A 12,500-nucleotide genomic window follows, 5' to 3' on the forward strand; every position below is an offset into this window, starting at 1 on the left:
ATACGAGTGGAGGAATGATGATAATGATAATCATATTGATAATATATAGTTTTTTTTTAATACCGTGCCAGTCCTTAATACACAGCCCGAAATAATAATATTGATGATATATATCTTTTTTGAATACCGTGCCAGTTATTTCAGGCTGTGGATTAATGACTGGACGCACGAAGAAAAATAATTATAATATTGATATTAATGACTTGTATAAAAATTACGACAATAATAATCTTGTTGATAATAAACCCTTATTTTAAAAATCGAATCAGGCAATTAGGTCTTAATTATAGATGCGGATGCGTGATGAAAAATAATTATACCATTAATAATCTCGTGTGAAAAAAAATTACGATGATAATGAAGATACTAATTAAGATATTCTTTCTTCTTCTTACACTACATTCATCAAGTATTTCCTTTTCTTATCATGTTTATCACCTTCTTCCTTTTTCTCCTCTTTCCCATTTTTTTTACGTTAAGTACAAATAATTACATCAAATATGCCAGGTAGCGAGTATATAAGACTTAGGTTTTATGAATGACATGTCAAGAGGGAGGACACATATAAACACGTTAAAGATACATAAAGAGATATAAATATGTGATATAAAAACCTAACAAAACACACTGTGATTGTTTTTGTGTTTTTTTTATCGTTGCTGAGACCCTAGGGGGCTGTGAAAACTTTTTTTTTTTTTTAAGCTCATCATTTTTGACAAATTTGAGTCTGTTTGGAAACGTGGGGGAAGGAGTGTCATTAGCCACCTACGACTGTCACTAAAACTTTTTTTCTCTCTCTCGTTTTTTCTCTCTCTCACTTTCTGCCTGATTGTCTGTCTGTCTGCACTCTCTCTCTCTCTCTCTCTCTCTCTCTCTCTCTCTCTCCTCTCTCTCTCTCTCTCTCTCTCCTCTCTCTCTCTCTTTCTCTCTCTCTCTCTCTCTCTCTTCTCTCTTCTCTCTTCTCTCTTCTCTCTTCTCTCTTCTCTCTTCTCTCTTCTCTCTTCTCTCTTCTCTCTTCTCTCTCTCTCTCTCTCTCTCTCTCTCTCTCTCGCTCTTCTCTTCCCTTCTCTTCTCTTTCCTTCCCTTCTTCTTCTCCTCCCTCATCACCCCCCCCCCCCCGCTCGCTCGTACCCCACCCCTAAGAAGGCAAGGTAATGAGGCCAAGAGGCCATTGCCCTTCCAAAGGCCTTGTTTTCAGCGGTCTTGCCCCCTCTTTCCCCCCCTTCCCCCCTCCCCTCTTTCTTCCCCTCCTCCTCTCCTTCCCCCTCCCCCTCCTCCCCTCTTTCTTCCCCTTCCCCCCTCCTCCCCTCTTTCTTCCTCTCCCCCCTCTTCCTTCCCCCCCTTCCCCTCCTCACCCTCTTTCGTCTCTCCCTCTCTTTTCTTTTCTTCTTTTCTCTTTCTTTCTTCTCCCTTTCCTCTTCTTCTCTTCCTCCTCTCTCTTCCTTTTTTTCCTTTCTTTTCGCTCTCTTCCTCTTCAGCCTTCTCCTATTCTCTTCTTCTTCTTCTTCTTCTTCTTCTTCTTCTTCCTCTTTTTCTTCCTCTTTCTCCTCCATCTCTTCATTCTCCTCAGTTTTTCCTTCCTTCCTTTTTCCTCTTCCTCTTCCGTTTCTCTTTTTTCTCTCTTTTTCCTTCCTTTATTCCTTCCGACTTTGCCTTCTCCTCCTTCCTTTTTCTTTCATCCTTGCCTTCCTTCCCTCCCTCCCCTCCCCTTCCCTCCTTCCTCCCCCTCCCCTCCCTTCCTTCCCTCCTCTTCCCTTCCTCTCTTATCTTATCTTCCCTTCCCTTCCCTCCTTCCCTTCCCTTCCTTCCCTCCCCTCCCTCCCTTCCCTCCCTCCCTCCCCTTCCCTCCTCCCCTCCCTCCCCTTCCTCCCCTCCCTCTCCCTCCATTCCCCACTCCACTCCCTCCTCTCCCTTCCCCTCCCTTCCCCTCCCTTCGGCGATTCTCCTGAAGCAAGCGCAGAAAATGCCATGGGAATTATTGAAAGAAATATCGCGATTCTTACGCAGAGAATTAGGTTTTCGTTATTAATGCTGTTGTTGTTGTTATTATTATTATTGTTTTATTATTATTATTATTATTATTATTATTATTATTATTATTATTATTGTTGTTGTTGTTGTTGTTATTGTTATTGCACTTCTTACTATAATTATCAGCATCATCATTATAGTAATTATTATCATAATTATAATGATAATTATCACATTATTATTATTAGTAATGAAGGTATTATTGATAAGTTTAATCTCATTATTACTATACTTATCATATTCATCCACGTACTTACATACCCACATATCCACATACCTACATATTCACATATCCACATACCAAATACCTACATATACACATATCTACATATCTACACATACCTACATATCCACATACCAACATATACACATACCCACATATCCACACATATTACACTACATATCCCCATACCCACATAACCCCTTATCCACATATCTATCACATACTACACAATACCAAACAAATACTACATCCATACACATACCATCACATACCACACATACCTACATATACATACCTCACTTATCCATACTCATACTAATCTCCCATACCACATATTCCCATCCACATATCACATACACCCATACCAACAATATTCTACTCACTCTTCTACCCCTCCTCCATCCACTTATCTCTCCCTCACTTTATCCTCCCTCACTTTTCTCTCCCTCACTTTTCTCTCCCTCACTTATCTCTCCCTCACTTTTCTCTCCCTCACTTTTCTCTCCCTCACTTATCTCTCCCTCACTTATCTCTCCCTCACTTATCTCTCCCTCACTTTCTTCTTCCCCCCCCCCTCCCTCACTTTTCTCCTTCTCTCCTCACTTTCTCTCCCCTCCACTTATCTCTCCCTCACTTATCTCTCCCTCACTTTTCTCTCCCTCACTTATCTCTCCCTCACTTTTCTCTCCCTCACTTGTCTCTCCCTCTGACTTCAGAACGGCAGTACTTGGCGCCCCGAAGTCTGCTTGGAGTGCCAGTGCCAAGGGTGGGTCAGCGTGTGCCAGCGCCAGCACTGCACCGACCCCGGATGCCCTCCCAACCACGCCCTTTACCACAACCCTAAGTTCTGTTGCCCTCAGTGCCTCCCGCCCGCCCTGCCCTGTCGCGCCGGTGGGGCGGTCTATCAGGTGAGTCTGTGTGTGGGTGTGTGTGGGAGGGGGGGGGTGATGTGTGTGGTGGTGTGTGTGTGGGGGGGGGGGGTGTTGTCTGTGTGTGTGTGATGTTGTGTGTATGTATGGTGTTGTGTGTTGTATGTGTGTGTGTGTGTGTGTGTGTGTGTGTGTGTGTGTGTGTGTGTGTGTGTGTGTGTGTGTGTGCGTGTGTCTGCGTGCGGTTGTATGTATGCATGTGCGCATGTGTGTGTGTTAGTGTGCGTACAGTCTTCAAATGTGCTTACCATCCCTCGTGCCCCCCAGGACGGCGAAGTGTGGTCCCTTGGCGGCTGCGAGCAGTGCCGCTGCGTGAACGGCACCGTGTCATGCGGCCGGGCACCCTGCGCCGTGACGACGTGCCCCTCGGGCCAGGTGGCACTGCAGGATCCCGAGCAGTGTTGCCCCGAGTGTGTTCCTGTAGGCAGTGAGTACATACGCAGGCCAGAGAAAAGTTGCCACAACGTTGCCACAAAGTTGCCACCGCTGATATCCCCAGTTTTATACCGTGCAGAGTGTGCAGCCTTTGCGGCAACGGGGTCGTGTCACCAGCACATTCGCAATAGTCATTAGCGTCTTTCTACGCGACGTCGCCTTCTCATTATCGCTCTGCTGGGCTCCCTCGCCCCCCCCCCCACCCTCCCCAGGGCGGCCTTGCTTTGCTGTTGCAAAGGCTTCTTCGTTACACTGCTATCATCGCAGACTAGCAATGATAGACGAATGCAACGGTCAAGTAATGATAGACGATTGCAGAGGTCAATTAGGTTTTATATCATTACCTCTTGATAAGGATTACGCAGACTGCCTATCATACCCCCGAACTGCACAAAAATTACACCGCAATCGCGCTAGATAAAGTTAATCATAGAGTAAACTAGTCATACTTGAGTGTTTTTTGCATGTTTCGTAATTTTTTTTTCCGAGATAGCGATAATTCGTAGGAATAAAAAAGGTTGCGTTCTTCTTGTACGAATAATCACGATACAAGATCAGAAAAAAATGAAGAAAACCTCAAATGGCGTTATTTATTCCTCAACTGACGACGCCTGAGTTAAGTCTTTGTGTACCTTACTCTCATCACTTGGCCTTATCGATGTCTCACCTCATTAGGACTGTCAAAACACTCATGCATCAACCCGTCTTCGCCACTATTGTTAGGGTACCACTCACCGTCTGAACAGATACCCTGTTACACTATTAGTCTTACTATTAAGCTATCATTCACCCTAATGCACTATCATTCACCCAGTTGCACTTATTGTTTACCTTCTCATGACAGTCTTTTTCCAACAGTGCCATGCCATGAAGGCTCTACCATGCATGACGATGGGGACTTCTGGTCACCAGTGTCGTGCTCCCAGTGCCAGTGCCGGAATGGACGCGCGCAGTGCTATGTGGCTCACTGCCCTCCCCTCACGTGCCCAGCTAACCACACACTCGAGGTGGCCCCAGGGTCTTGCTGCCCAACGTGTGAGGGAAACCCGTGTGTTCAGAAGGGAATGGTTTATGGGGTAAGTCCTTAAGAAAATAGAGTTTGATACCGTGTCTTTTTTTCAATGTGCTGGATTTTGTATGATTTATAATAAGGTGCTGTCAAACATTGAGAAGTGGAGGCTTATTCTTAATGCGAGAAACGAAATGATTAATGGGGTAAGTCATTAATTCACATCAGGAGTTTTGAAGAAGGGGAAAAAAAATATGCTCCTATTTCATCCTAGTTTATGTTACGTATTTTTTTTCTAGTCAGGAGAGCAGTGGCGAGAGGGAGACTGCCGAGAGTGTGTTTGTGTGGCTGGACGGGTGCAGTGCCATGACATGCACTGCCCTGACTTGCAGTGCCAAGCAGACGAGAAGCCTTACAAAGAGGAAGGTAGCTGTTGCCCAACGTGTGTCAAAAAGCAAGGTCAGTGCTAGTAGTTGCATGTGAAAAGATTTCTGACGTATTGGCAGGAAGACAAAAATTACATTGTATTTAATTACCACGTCAATAAATTAGTATATCATATTTATTTGGTGTTCCTAGGTTGGTGTCTTTTGGAAACTGGCGCGAGACAAGCCCCAGGGTCTGTCTGGAACATCAGTGAATGCGAAGTGTGTGCCTGTAGAGACGCTCAGGTTGTCTGTAATGAGGTAAGTCCTTACATACAGAAGATGACAATACAATTACTTGCACTGTAATATACACACAAACAGATTAGAATACAGTTGCAGACCCTGAAGTTGCAATTATCCCCAGGTGAGGTGTGAATACAGCCAGTGTGGCCCTGGGGAAGAATTGGTGACGAGACCTGGTGCCTGTTGCCCTGAGTGTGCCATCAATCTCAACCTCTGTTTTTATGATACCAGACTCAGACAGGCAAGTATCTATGTTAAGGATGTCCATATGCATGCATGTATGTACAGTATGTATATATTTAATGATGCATGAATACTATGGTTTACTTTACTTGGTTTACTGCTAATAGTAAAAGATTCCAAAAGGTTCCAACCACTAGCTGACTGACACTTCTCCAATCACACATGCAGAATGGTGAGGTGTGGAGTTCAGGAAGCTGTCGTGTTTGTTCCTGCAATTCTGGCAAGGTTACCTGCCACACTCCTGCCTGCGCCCCGTGTCCTCCAGGTCTGGCTCCTGTGCCAGGCACGTCAGATGATTGCTGCCCTGAGTGCCAACCACTGACATGTCTTCCCAACTGCATGACCTGTGTGCCTGGTTCTCCTAACCCCACGTGTACCATGTGTGAAGAGGGGCATTACCTTCAGGATGGGACTTGCATATCTTCTTGTCTGGAGGGATGGTTCCCGCAGGGTGGTGTGTGCCTGGCATGTCATCCCTCCTGTGCTGCTTGTAATCAGGCTACCAGATTCCACTGTAGCAAGTGAGTGAATATTTTCTCATTGTTTTTTTATGTGGGATCAATGTGTAATATTGCACGATGATTTAATCCTATAATTTATCCTTTTTTATCATAATTTCCAGGTGTCACCCTGAGAGCATGCTGCGTGAGGGAGAGTGTGTCTCAGACTGTGGAAGAGGCTTCTACTCAGAGGCTGAGTCTTGCTTCCCCTGCCATAGTTCCTGTGCGGAATGTTCAGGGCCTGAGGCTAACCACTGTCAGGTGTGCCAGAGTGGAGCCTATCTCCACGCTGGCACTTGTGTCACCTCTTGTCCAAGTGGATATTATCCCAGGTAAGGGCGTTGTCTCTACAATGTTTACAAGATTTTGGTGTTGATAAATGCTCTAATGGAATAAGTATAATACAAGTAGTTTATAGGTATGCATCAGCAGATGAGTTCCTTTCCATCAAGTATTGGGTAATGTATAATGCATACCATCACAAGCTATATATTCATGTAGTCATTAAACCCCAGTTACCCTACCAGAATGATCAGACAACAGATCACTTCTCCTGAGCCACTGACCTGGTGCATTTTCAGAGAACGAGTGTGCGAGGTGTGTGAGGAACACTGCGAGAAGTGTGGAGTGGGGGAATGCCTGCGTTGCCAGGATGGGTTCTGGCTGCAGGATGGACGCTGCCTGAGCCAGTGCCTGCCTGGACACTACCAAGGCCCTCGCAACACTTGCCTCAGTAAGGAGAGACGCTTGCTTGCAATTGGAAGTGAAATAAAACTAGATAAGCTAGATTAGCAGGGAAATGTTTTATATATTTTAATAATTAAAATAACAAGGTATTTTTGATATATAGAAAACTGATACCGTATACTTTAGACCCCATTTACAAATATGCAAATATAGTATATGATTAGAGATATCATGTAACATTGTAGCTTCAATATGAAAGAAACTTGATAAATATAGGTTTACATATCAAAGAAAATCTGAGCAACATCACGGAATAGATACTTCATAACATATTCTTTCCATTTCGGTTTATTATTCGTCTGAAGAGGAACTTGTGAAGAGTTCGAAACGTCACACTTTAGTTCCACTTCTTACTGCGTCTGTTTTCCTTTTCTTCACAACATAGGTTGCCATAGTACGTGTGGAACCTGTGATGGCCCGGGAATTTTATCCTGCACCTCCTGCCCACACTACTTGCTAAAGAGTGGCTCAGCTTGCGTGGAAATGTGTCCCAGTGGGCACTACATGGGTGCTGAGGAGTGCCTTCCTTGTCACTCCTCTTGCTCACAGTGCCTAGGTCCTGGAGACCACAGGTATGTCTTGTTTATGTAATAATGCATTTTGTTGTTGGTAAATTGTTATGTATTTCCTGGTCTATTTTTCACAACAGAAATGGCCTTCAAAAAAATTTCTACTGTAATGAGTCTCCTTTATGGTTTAGCTTGTGTGTAAGTGATTATCTTAATTATCTTAAAGAACATAAAATCTGTAATGCTTTCTAGTTGAAATGAGTGATTCAGTTTTGTTATGAAATTATGAATATCATTTATCTACATTCAGAAAAAAATATCTTGCATTTAGAAAAAAAAGTTATTCCTAAACTAACTGCGGTGATCTGATTTTTGTTTTAAACAGATGTGTTGAATGCAGCAATGATAAACAGGTGGTTGTGCTCATCAATGGAACAGCTGGCGAATGTCAGGATATGTGTCCAGAAAATCAAAAGCTGATGGATCACATTTGCATCAGTAAGTTAAGCCATCTGCAGTGTGTTACAGTAATCATTTCTTCTTTTAGTTTTTGATAGACATTTCGGCGTTGATAGTTATGCAGAAGAAAGAATCCATTTGCCTTTCCCGATTCTTAAACGTCATATTATACTATTATGTATGTGAAATACTGCAAAGACTTCTATACCTAAATACCATAATGACAAAAAAACATATGGCTGTGCTATGTGCAAAAATATATATAAATATTAAACAGAAACAGCTAGGAAAAAAATATATACACCAGTGATATATAACTTCTTTCCCAAGGTGGTTCTGAGGGCTGCAAGGAGTGGCGTGTGTCCGAGCCAGAGTCGTGTCTCGAATGTGAAGACGGCTGGCTCTTCCAGGAACAGCGCTGCGTCAGAGAATGCTCTCGTGGCTTTTTCCAATACGAGAGTGGAAGCCTTTGCCTGCGTGGGTATCTTGATTGCTTTTGTTTTGTTTGTTTGTTTGAAAAATGGTACAATTACCTTTAAAAATGGAAAATGTTACTACAGTTTGTAGCTAGATAAGATTAGAAGGACTTTTATCTCTTTTTCTAAAAACAAAAAACTGTCCCATTCAGCCTGTGATCCAAGATGCCACACTTGCTCTGGACCAAGCCACAAACACTGTCTAAGTTGCCACAAGAGAGCCACACTACATGAAAAGGGAGAGAGTGCCGAGTGTCTCACTAAGTGCTACCGAAGGACCTATTTGGCTGAAGATAATACTTGTCAGAGTAAGTGTCATTATCTCATAAAGGTATAGGAATAATTATCTCTCATTTTAGACTAGCAATTAGACTGATAAAAAAAAGTCGTTCTTCTAAAAGTGAATGCTACTTTTGAAGATCTGCAAGTTAAAAAGATTCAAGTAGCTTTTGCTTTCAAGTGATATTAATTTTACAGCATTCAGTGAATTATTACTATTTTTAATAATAAGACATGACATAATAGGTTTATAAAATATAGCTGAATTTCATAAAACATATATTTACAATACATTTTCTCCCTAGCCTGTCACAAATCATGTGAGGCGTGTGCACCCGATCCTGGCAACAGCACCCTCTCCCTCTGCCTGCAGTGTAAAGGGAAACGCAAGGTCCCTCAAGGACACCAGTGTGTAAATGCGTGTCACAGTGGCCATTTCCACCATCAAGTACTGGACAGGTGCATGAAGTGCCACCCGAGTTGTGCCACTTGCAAGGGTGTGGCCATGAATGATTGTATAAGTTGCTATGACCATGCAGAGTTATCCGCTGAGGTGTGTAGTTCGTGCATTGTCTTCTTAAACTGATGCATGCCTAAAGGATTTTTGATGTCCCGTCCCAGGATATCTGTATATTGAGTTTTAAAAGACTAGAACATACAGTTAATATATTTATGAGAGAACTGTATAACCTTTATGAATGTAATGATTACTATAGGAAGTATTGTTTTTCACCTATATATGTTTGTTAACTCGAAGGGAAGCAGTTCCTGACAGAATGCCCAGTTGATATTCTAATACCTGGAAGTAGGAGAATACTTGAATGTTGCTGCAGAAGGTCACATAACTTACATATAACATATTTACAAGATGAGGCAATACAAAAGAAAAGCCTTTTACTCCTCGCTAATCACATTTATCTTTTGTGCATCTTCATTCCATATGCAATAGGGTACTTGTGAAGAAACCCAGTGCCCAAGAGGATTCTACGCCTCTGGTGATGAGGGCTGCATACCCTGTCAGGGTGATTGTGACACTTGTAGCAGAGATGGAAGCATTTGCATCACCTGTCCTCCTCACCTTCATTTACTCTATGGCAAGTGTGTCAGCAAGTGCCCGCACATGTTTTATGCGGACGATTCGGCTGACGGTGAATGTCAGGAGTGTCACTGGACTTGTGAGGAATGTCTTGGCCCAACGGAGTCTGACTGCTTGAGCTGTGCTGTGAATATGTTCCTTGAGGGAAACAAGTGTCTTCCACAGTGTTCTCCAGGTAGGACTGTGTGATTTCTGTAAATTTTGGGCTTGGCTAATTCCATAGAAGAAGAAAAAAAAAATAGATTATAATTTTTTGAGGATGTAAAGATCTGGTATATTTCTCATAGATATGGTTATATTTTTTGAAGGTCACTATGCCATGGGAAAGACATGCATGCCATGCCCAGGTGGCTGCACAGCTTGCAACAGCAGTTCTGAATGCCAGGCCTGTCACTCTCCATACCTCCTGCAAGATGGCCAGTGCTCAACATCATGCAAATCTGGAAGCTTTGCCAATGTGTTCAATAATAATTGCTACAGTAAGTACACTAATTAGTCATCCACACAGTATCATTCATAATTTCAAAGATAACTTTGATTTCACTTTAATTATGTTATGCATATTTATGATCATGCCATCATACATCAGGAACAACAGAACGTGAACTTATCTAAAATGTTTGTCTCCTGCACAGAATGTGGTGAACACTGCATGAGTTGCTCCTTGTACGAGTGCCATGAATGCATCCCGCCATACCTGCTGCAGGATGGTCAGTGCGTGGACAAGTGCAGCAAGGATTACTTTCCGAGCAAGGACGATGGTATCTGTTACTTTAATATGAAAGCGCCCACTCTGAGGATCTTGGCTCCCTTGGTGGCGGAGCACAACAGACCTCAAGTAATCAATGGCTCTATCGTATATGTCCAAGACGCTGACACACCCAACAACCGCCTGAGGATCATTTTAGTGGAAGCACCCTCTAACGGAGTCATGTTCAAGGTCGGGGCAGGAAAGAAGATGGTTCTGAAGAAGGGGCATCGGTTTGCAGTAGAAGACATGCACGAAAACAGAATTTTGTATAAGCATGAATCCAACCGTCCTCTGTATGGGGAAATGCGTCTGCGTGTGACAGACGGACATTTTCGTTCGAGCGCTGAAATGATATCCGTAAATGTGATCTCTAAAAATCAGCCAGAAGTAATGACCAATGAACCCCTGATTGCAGTCCGTGGTGGCAGCCAGGCCATCACCACCGAAATACTGGACATCCGAGACCAGGACAATAGTGAGAGTGTTACAGTGACGGTAGTGGATGGCCCAAGACATGGCCATCTCTCAGTCAGAGGAGAGGAGTTGGTTTTGTTCACCCTTCAAGAACTAGCAGAAGGCGTGGTTATGTACACTCATGATGGCTCTAATGTCACTTCGGACATGGTGCTTCTGCAGGCATCAGATGAACACACAGTGGTAAACTTCCTCTTTCAAGTGTACATTGTGGATCATGAGAAAAGCATCCCCGTGTTGGTGAAGAATCGAGGCGCTAAGGTTACAGCAGGGCACCGTGTCCAGATCTCCCCTCAGTTACTCCAAGCTGCAGATATTGACTCAGATGATGGCAACTTGGTCTATGCCCTCCTTCCCATGCTGCAAAACCCAGGTCATGGTGAGTAAATAAACATTGACTTTAGCGCAGGATTTCTTTAAAATTCTACTTTATTCAGATGTAATGGACGTGAAAGTGCAGAATCAAAAGCACTATAACACTGTTCTATTATTTTCAGGCAAGTTGATTTTGATGATCCCGTTGCCACCTGCCCCAGACGGCTTCTACAACGATGGATGGACACAAATGGATGAGTCACACCTTATTCGACCAACTACCAGGTACTGAGTAAAGCTGAGATATGATTTAGATACGTTGATGTTTGTCAGCTCATAAATTTCTGTCATGCATTTCACACGATACAAATCAACTTGTACATACTTACTCTCTATACATCATTGAAACAGTATCACCTGTCATAATGGACAATAGTCATATTTCACCAAATCTCCCCTCCAACCACAGCTTCACCCAGCGTGATGTGAACGAGGGCCGAGTGTGGTATATTCACACGGACAAACAGGGCCAAGACAGCCTTACCTCGGACCAGTTATTGTTCTCTGTGGCTGACAGCTCGCACCCGCCCAACATCCTCTCTGATCAGGCCTTTGTCATCCAGGTTGAACCTTCCAATGAACCCTCTGAAATGTCTCCAACGCCGGGTGTTCAGCTTGATATTACGGTGAGATAGGCGTTTGGGTGGAGTTTTCAAGTGAATAATGTAAGTCTGATATATATTTCATCATTATCTCGTATCGTATGTATATAAATCACTAATGCACTCCTTTAATTCAGGTCCAGGAAGGGCAAGCCGTCAGCATCACGCCTCAGTACCTGTCTTTCTCAGGTGGAAAGTCTCCAGAACACCTGACGTATACCATCACACAACCCTTGGGTCCTTACGATGGCTCACTCTTCAATATCGATTCCCCAGGTCTCGAGCTGAGGCAGTTCACACAAGCCGACATCAATGATATGAAGATAATCTATATGCCCCCTCTTAGTGATATTGGTGATGAGGATAAATTCTTCAGCTTCAAATTTGTGGGTATGGAAGCACAATACACATATTTATCTGATGATTTATCCACTCTGTGCATAAACATTCATAAAAAGGAAGATCAGTACCACAGTGACATTCGCTTTACAAGAGAATTTCATTACTTCAACGTCACATGCATTCCTTAAAGTTCTGAACACAAGGACCTCTTTTCAGTGAGTGACCAGATGACAGGAGAGCCAAGCGGTTTGCCGGAGCAGAAGTTCACTATCCATGTGGTTCCCTTCCAGGGCTCTCAGCTGGCCTTCACTCATGAGAACCCAGAACTTACCATTCAGAGTGTTAGTGC

The 12,500-nt window shown here is 43.4% G+C and overlaps 1 protein-coding gene across 1 annotated transcript in view; it reads left to right on the top strand.

The window, feature by feature from the left end:
• The window catches only part of LOC119584521 (extracellular matrix protein FRAS1-like), a 63,289-nt gene that overhangs the window by 35,647 nt on the left and 15,142 nt on the right, over window positions 1-12,500 (top strand). Inside the window, exons 3-23 of the mRNA XM_037933176.1 lie at window positions 2,971-3,162; window positions 3,451-3,610; window positions 4,477-4,694; window positions 4,927-5,086; window positions 5,207-5,313; window positions 5,420-5,539; window positions 5,710-6,062; window positions 6,164-6,373; window positions 6,623-6,774; window positions 7,174-7,360; window positions 7,683-7,795; window positions 8,087-8,233; window positions 8,385-8,540; window positions 8,817-9,064; window positions 9,461-9,782; window positions 9,916-10,086; window positions 10,243-11,211; window positions 11,330-11,432; window positions 11,617-11,833; window positions 11,947-12,199; window positions 12,368-12,492. Of these exons, the coding sequence (XP_037789104.1) occupies window positions 2,971-3,162; window positions 3,451-3,610; window positions 4,477-4,694; window positions 4,927-5,086; window positions 5,207-5,313; window positions 5,420-5,539; window positions 5,710-6,062; window positions 6,164-6,373; window positions 6,623-6,774; window positions 7,174-7,360; window positions 7,683-7,795; window positions 8,087-8,233; window positions 8,385-8,540; window positions 8,817-9,064; window positions 9,461-9,782; window positions 9,916-10,086; window positions 10,243-11,211; window positions 11,330-11,432; window positions 11,617-11,833; window positions 11,947-12,199; window positions 12,368-12,492 (4,683 nt within the window). The remainder of the gene's footprint in view (window positions 1-2,970; window positions 3,163-3,450; window positions 3,611-4,476; window positions 4,695-4,926; window positions 5,087-5,206; window positions 5,314-5,419; window positions 5,540-5,709; window positions 6,063-6,163; window positions 6,374-6,622; window positions 6,775-7,173; window positions 7,361-7,682; window positions 7,796-8,086; window positions 8,234-8,384; window positions 8,541-8,816; window positions 9,065-9,460; window positions 9,783-9,915; window positions 10,087-10,242; window positions 11,212-11,329; window positions 11,433-11,616; window positions 11,834-11,946; window positions 12,200-12,367; window positions 12,493-12,500) is intronic.

The sequence above is a fragment of the Penaeus monodon genome, chromosome 18 (genome assembly GCF_015228065.2).
Source record: "Penaeus monodon isolate SGIC_2016 chromosome 18, NSTDA_Pmon_1, whole genome shotgun sequence".
NCBI classification, from domain to species: Eukaryota; Metazoa; Arthropoda; class Malacostraca; order Decapoda; family Penaeidae; genus Penaeus; species Penaeus monodon.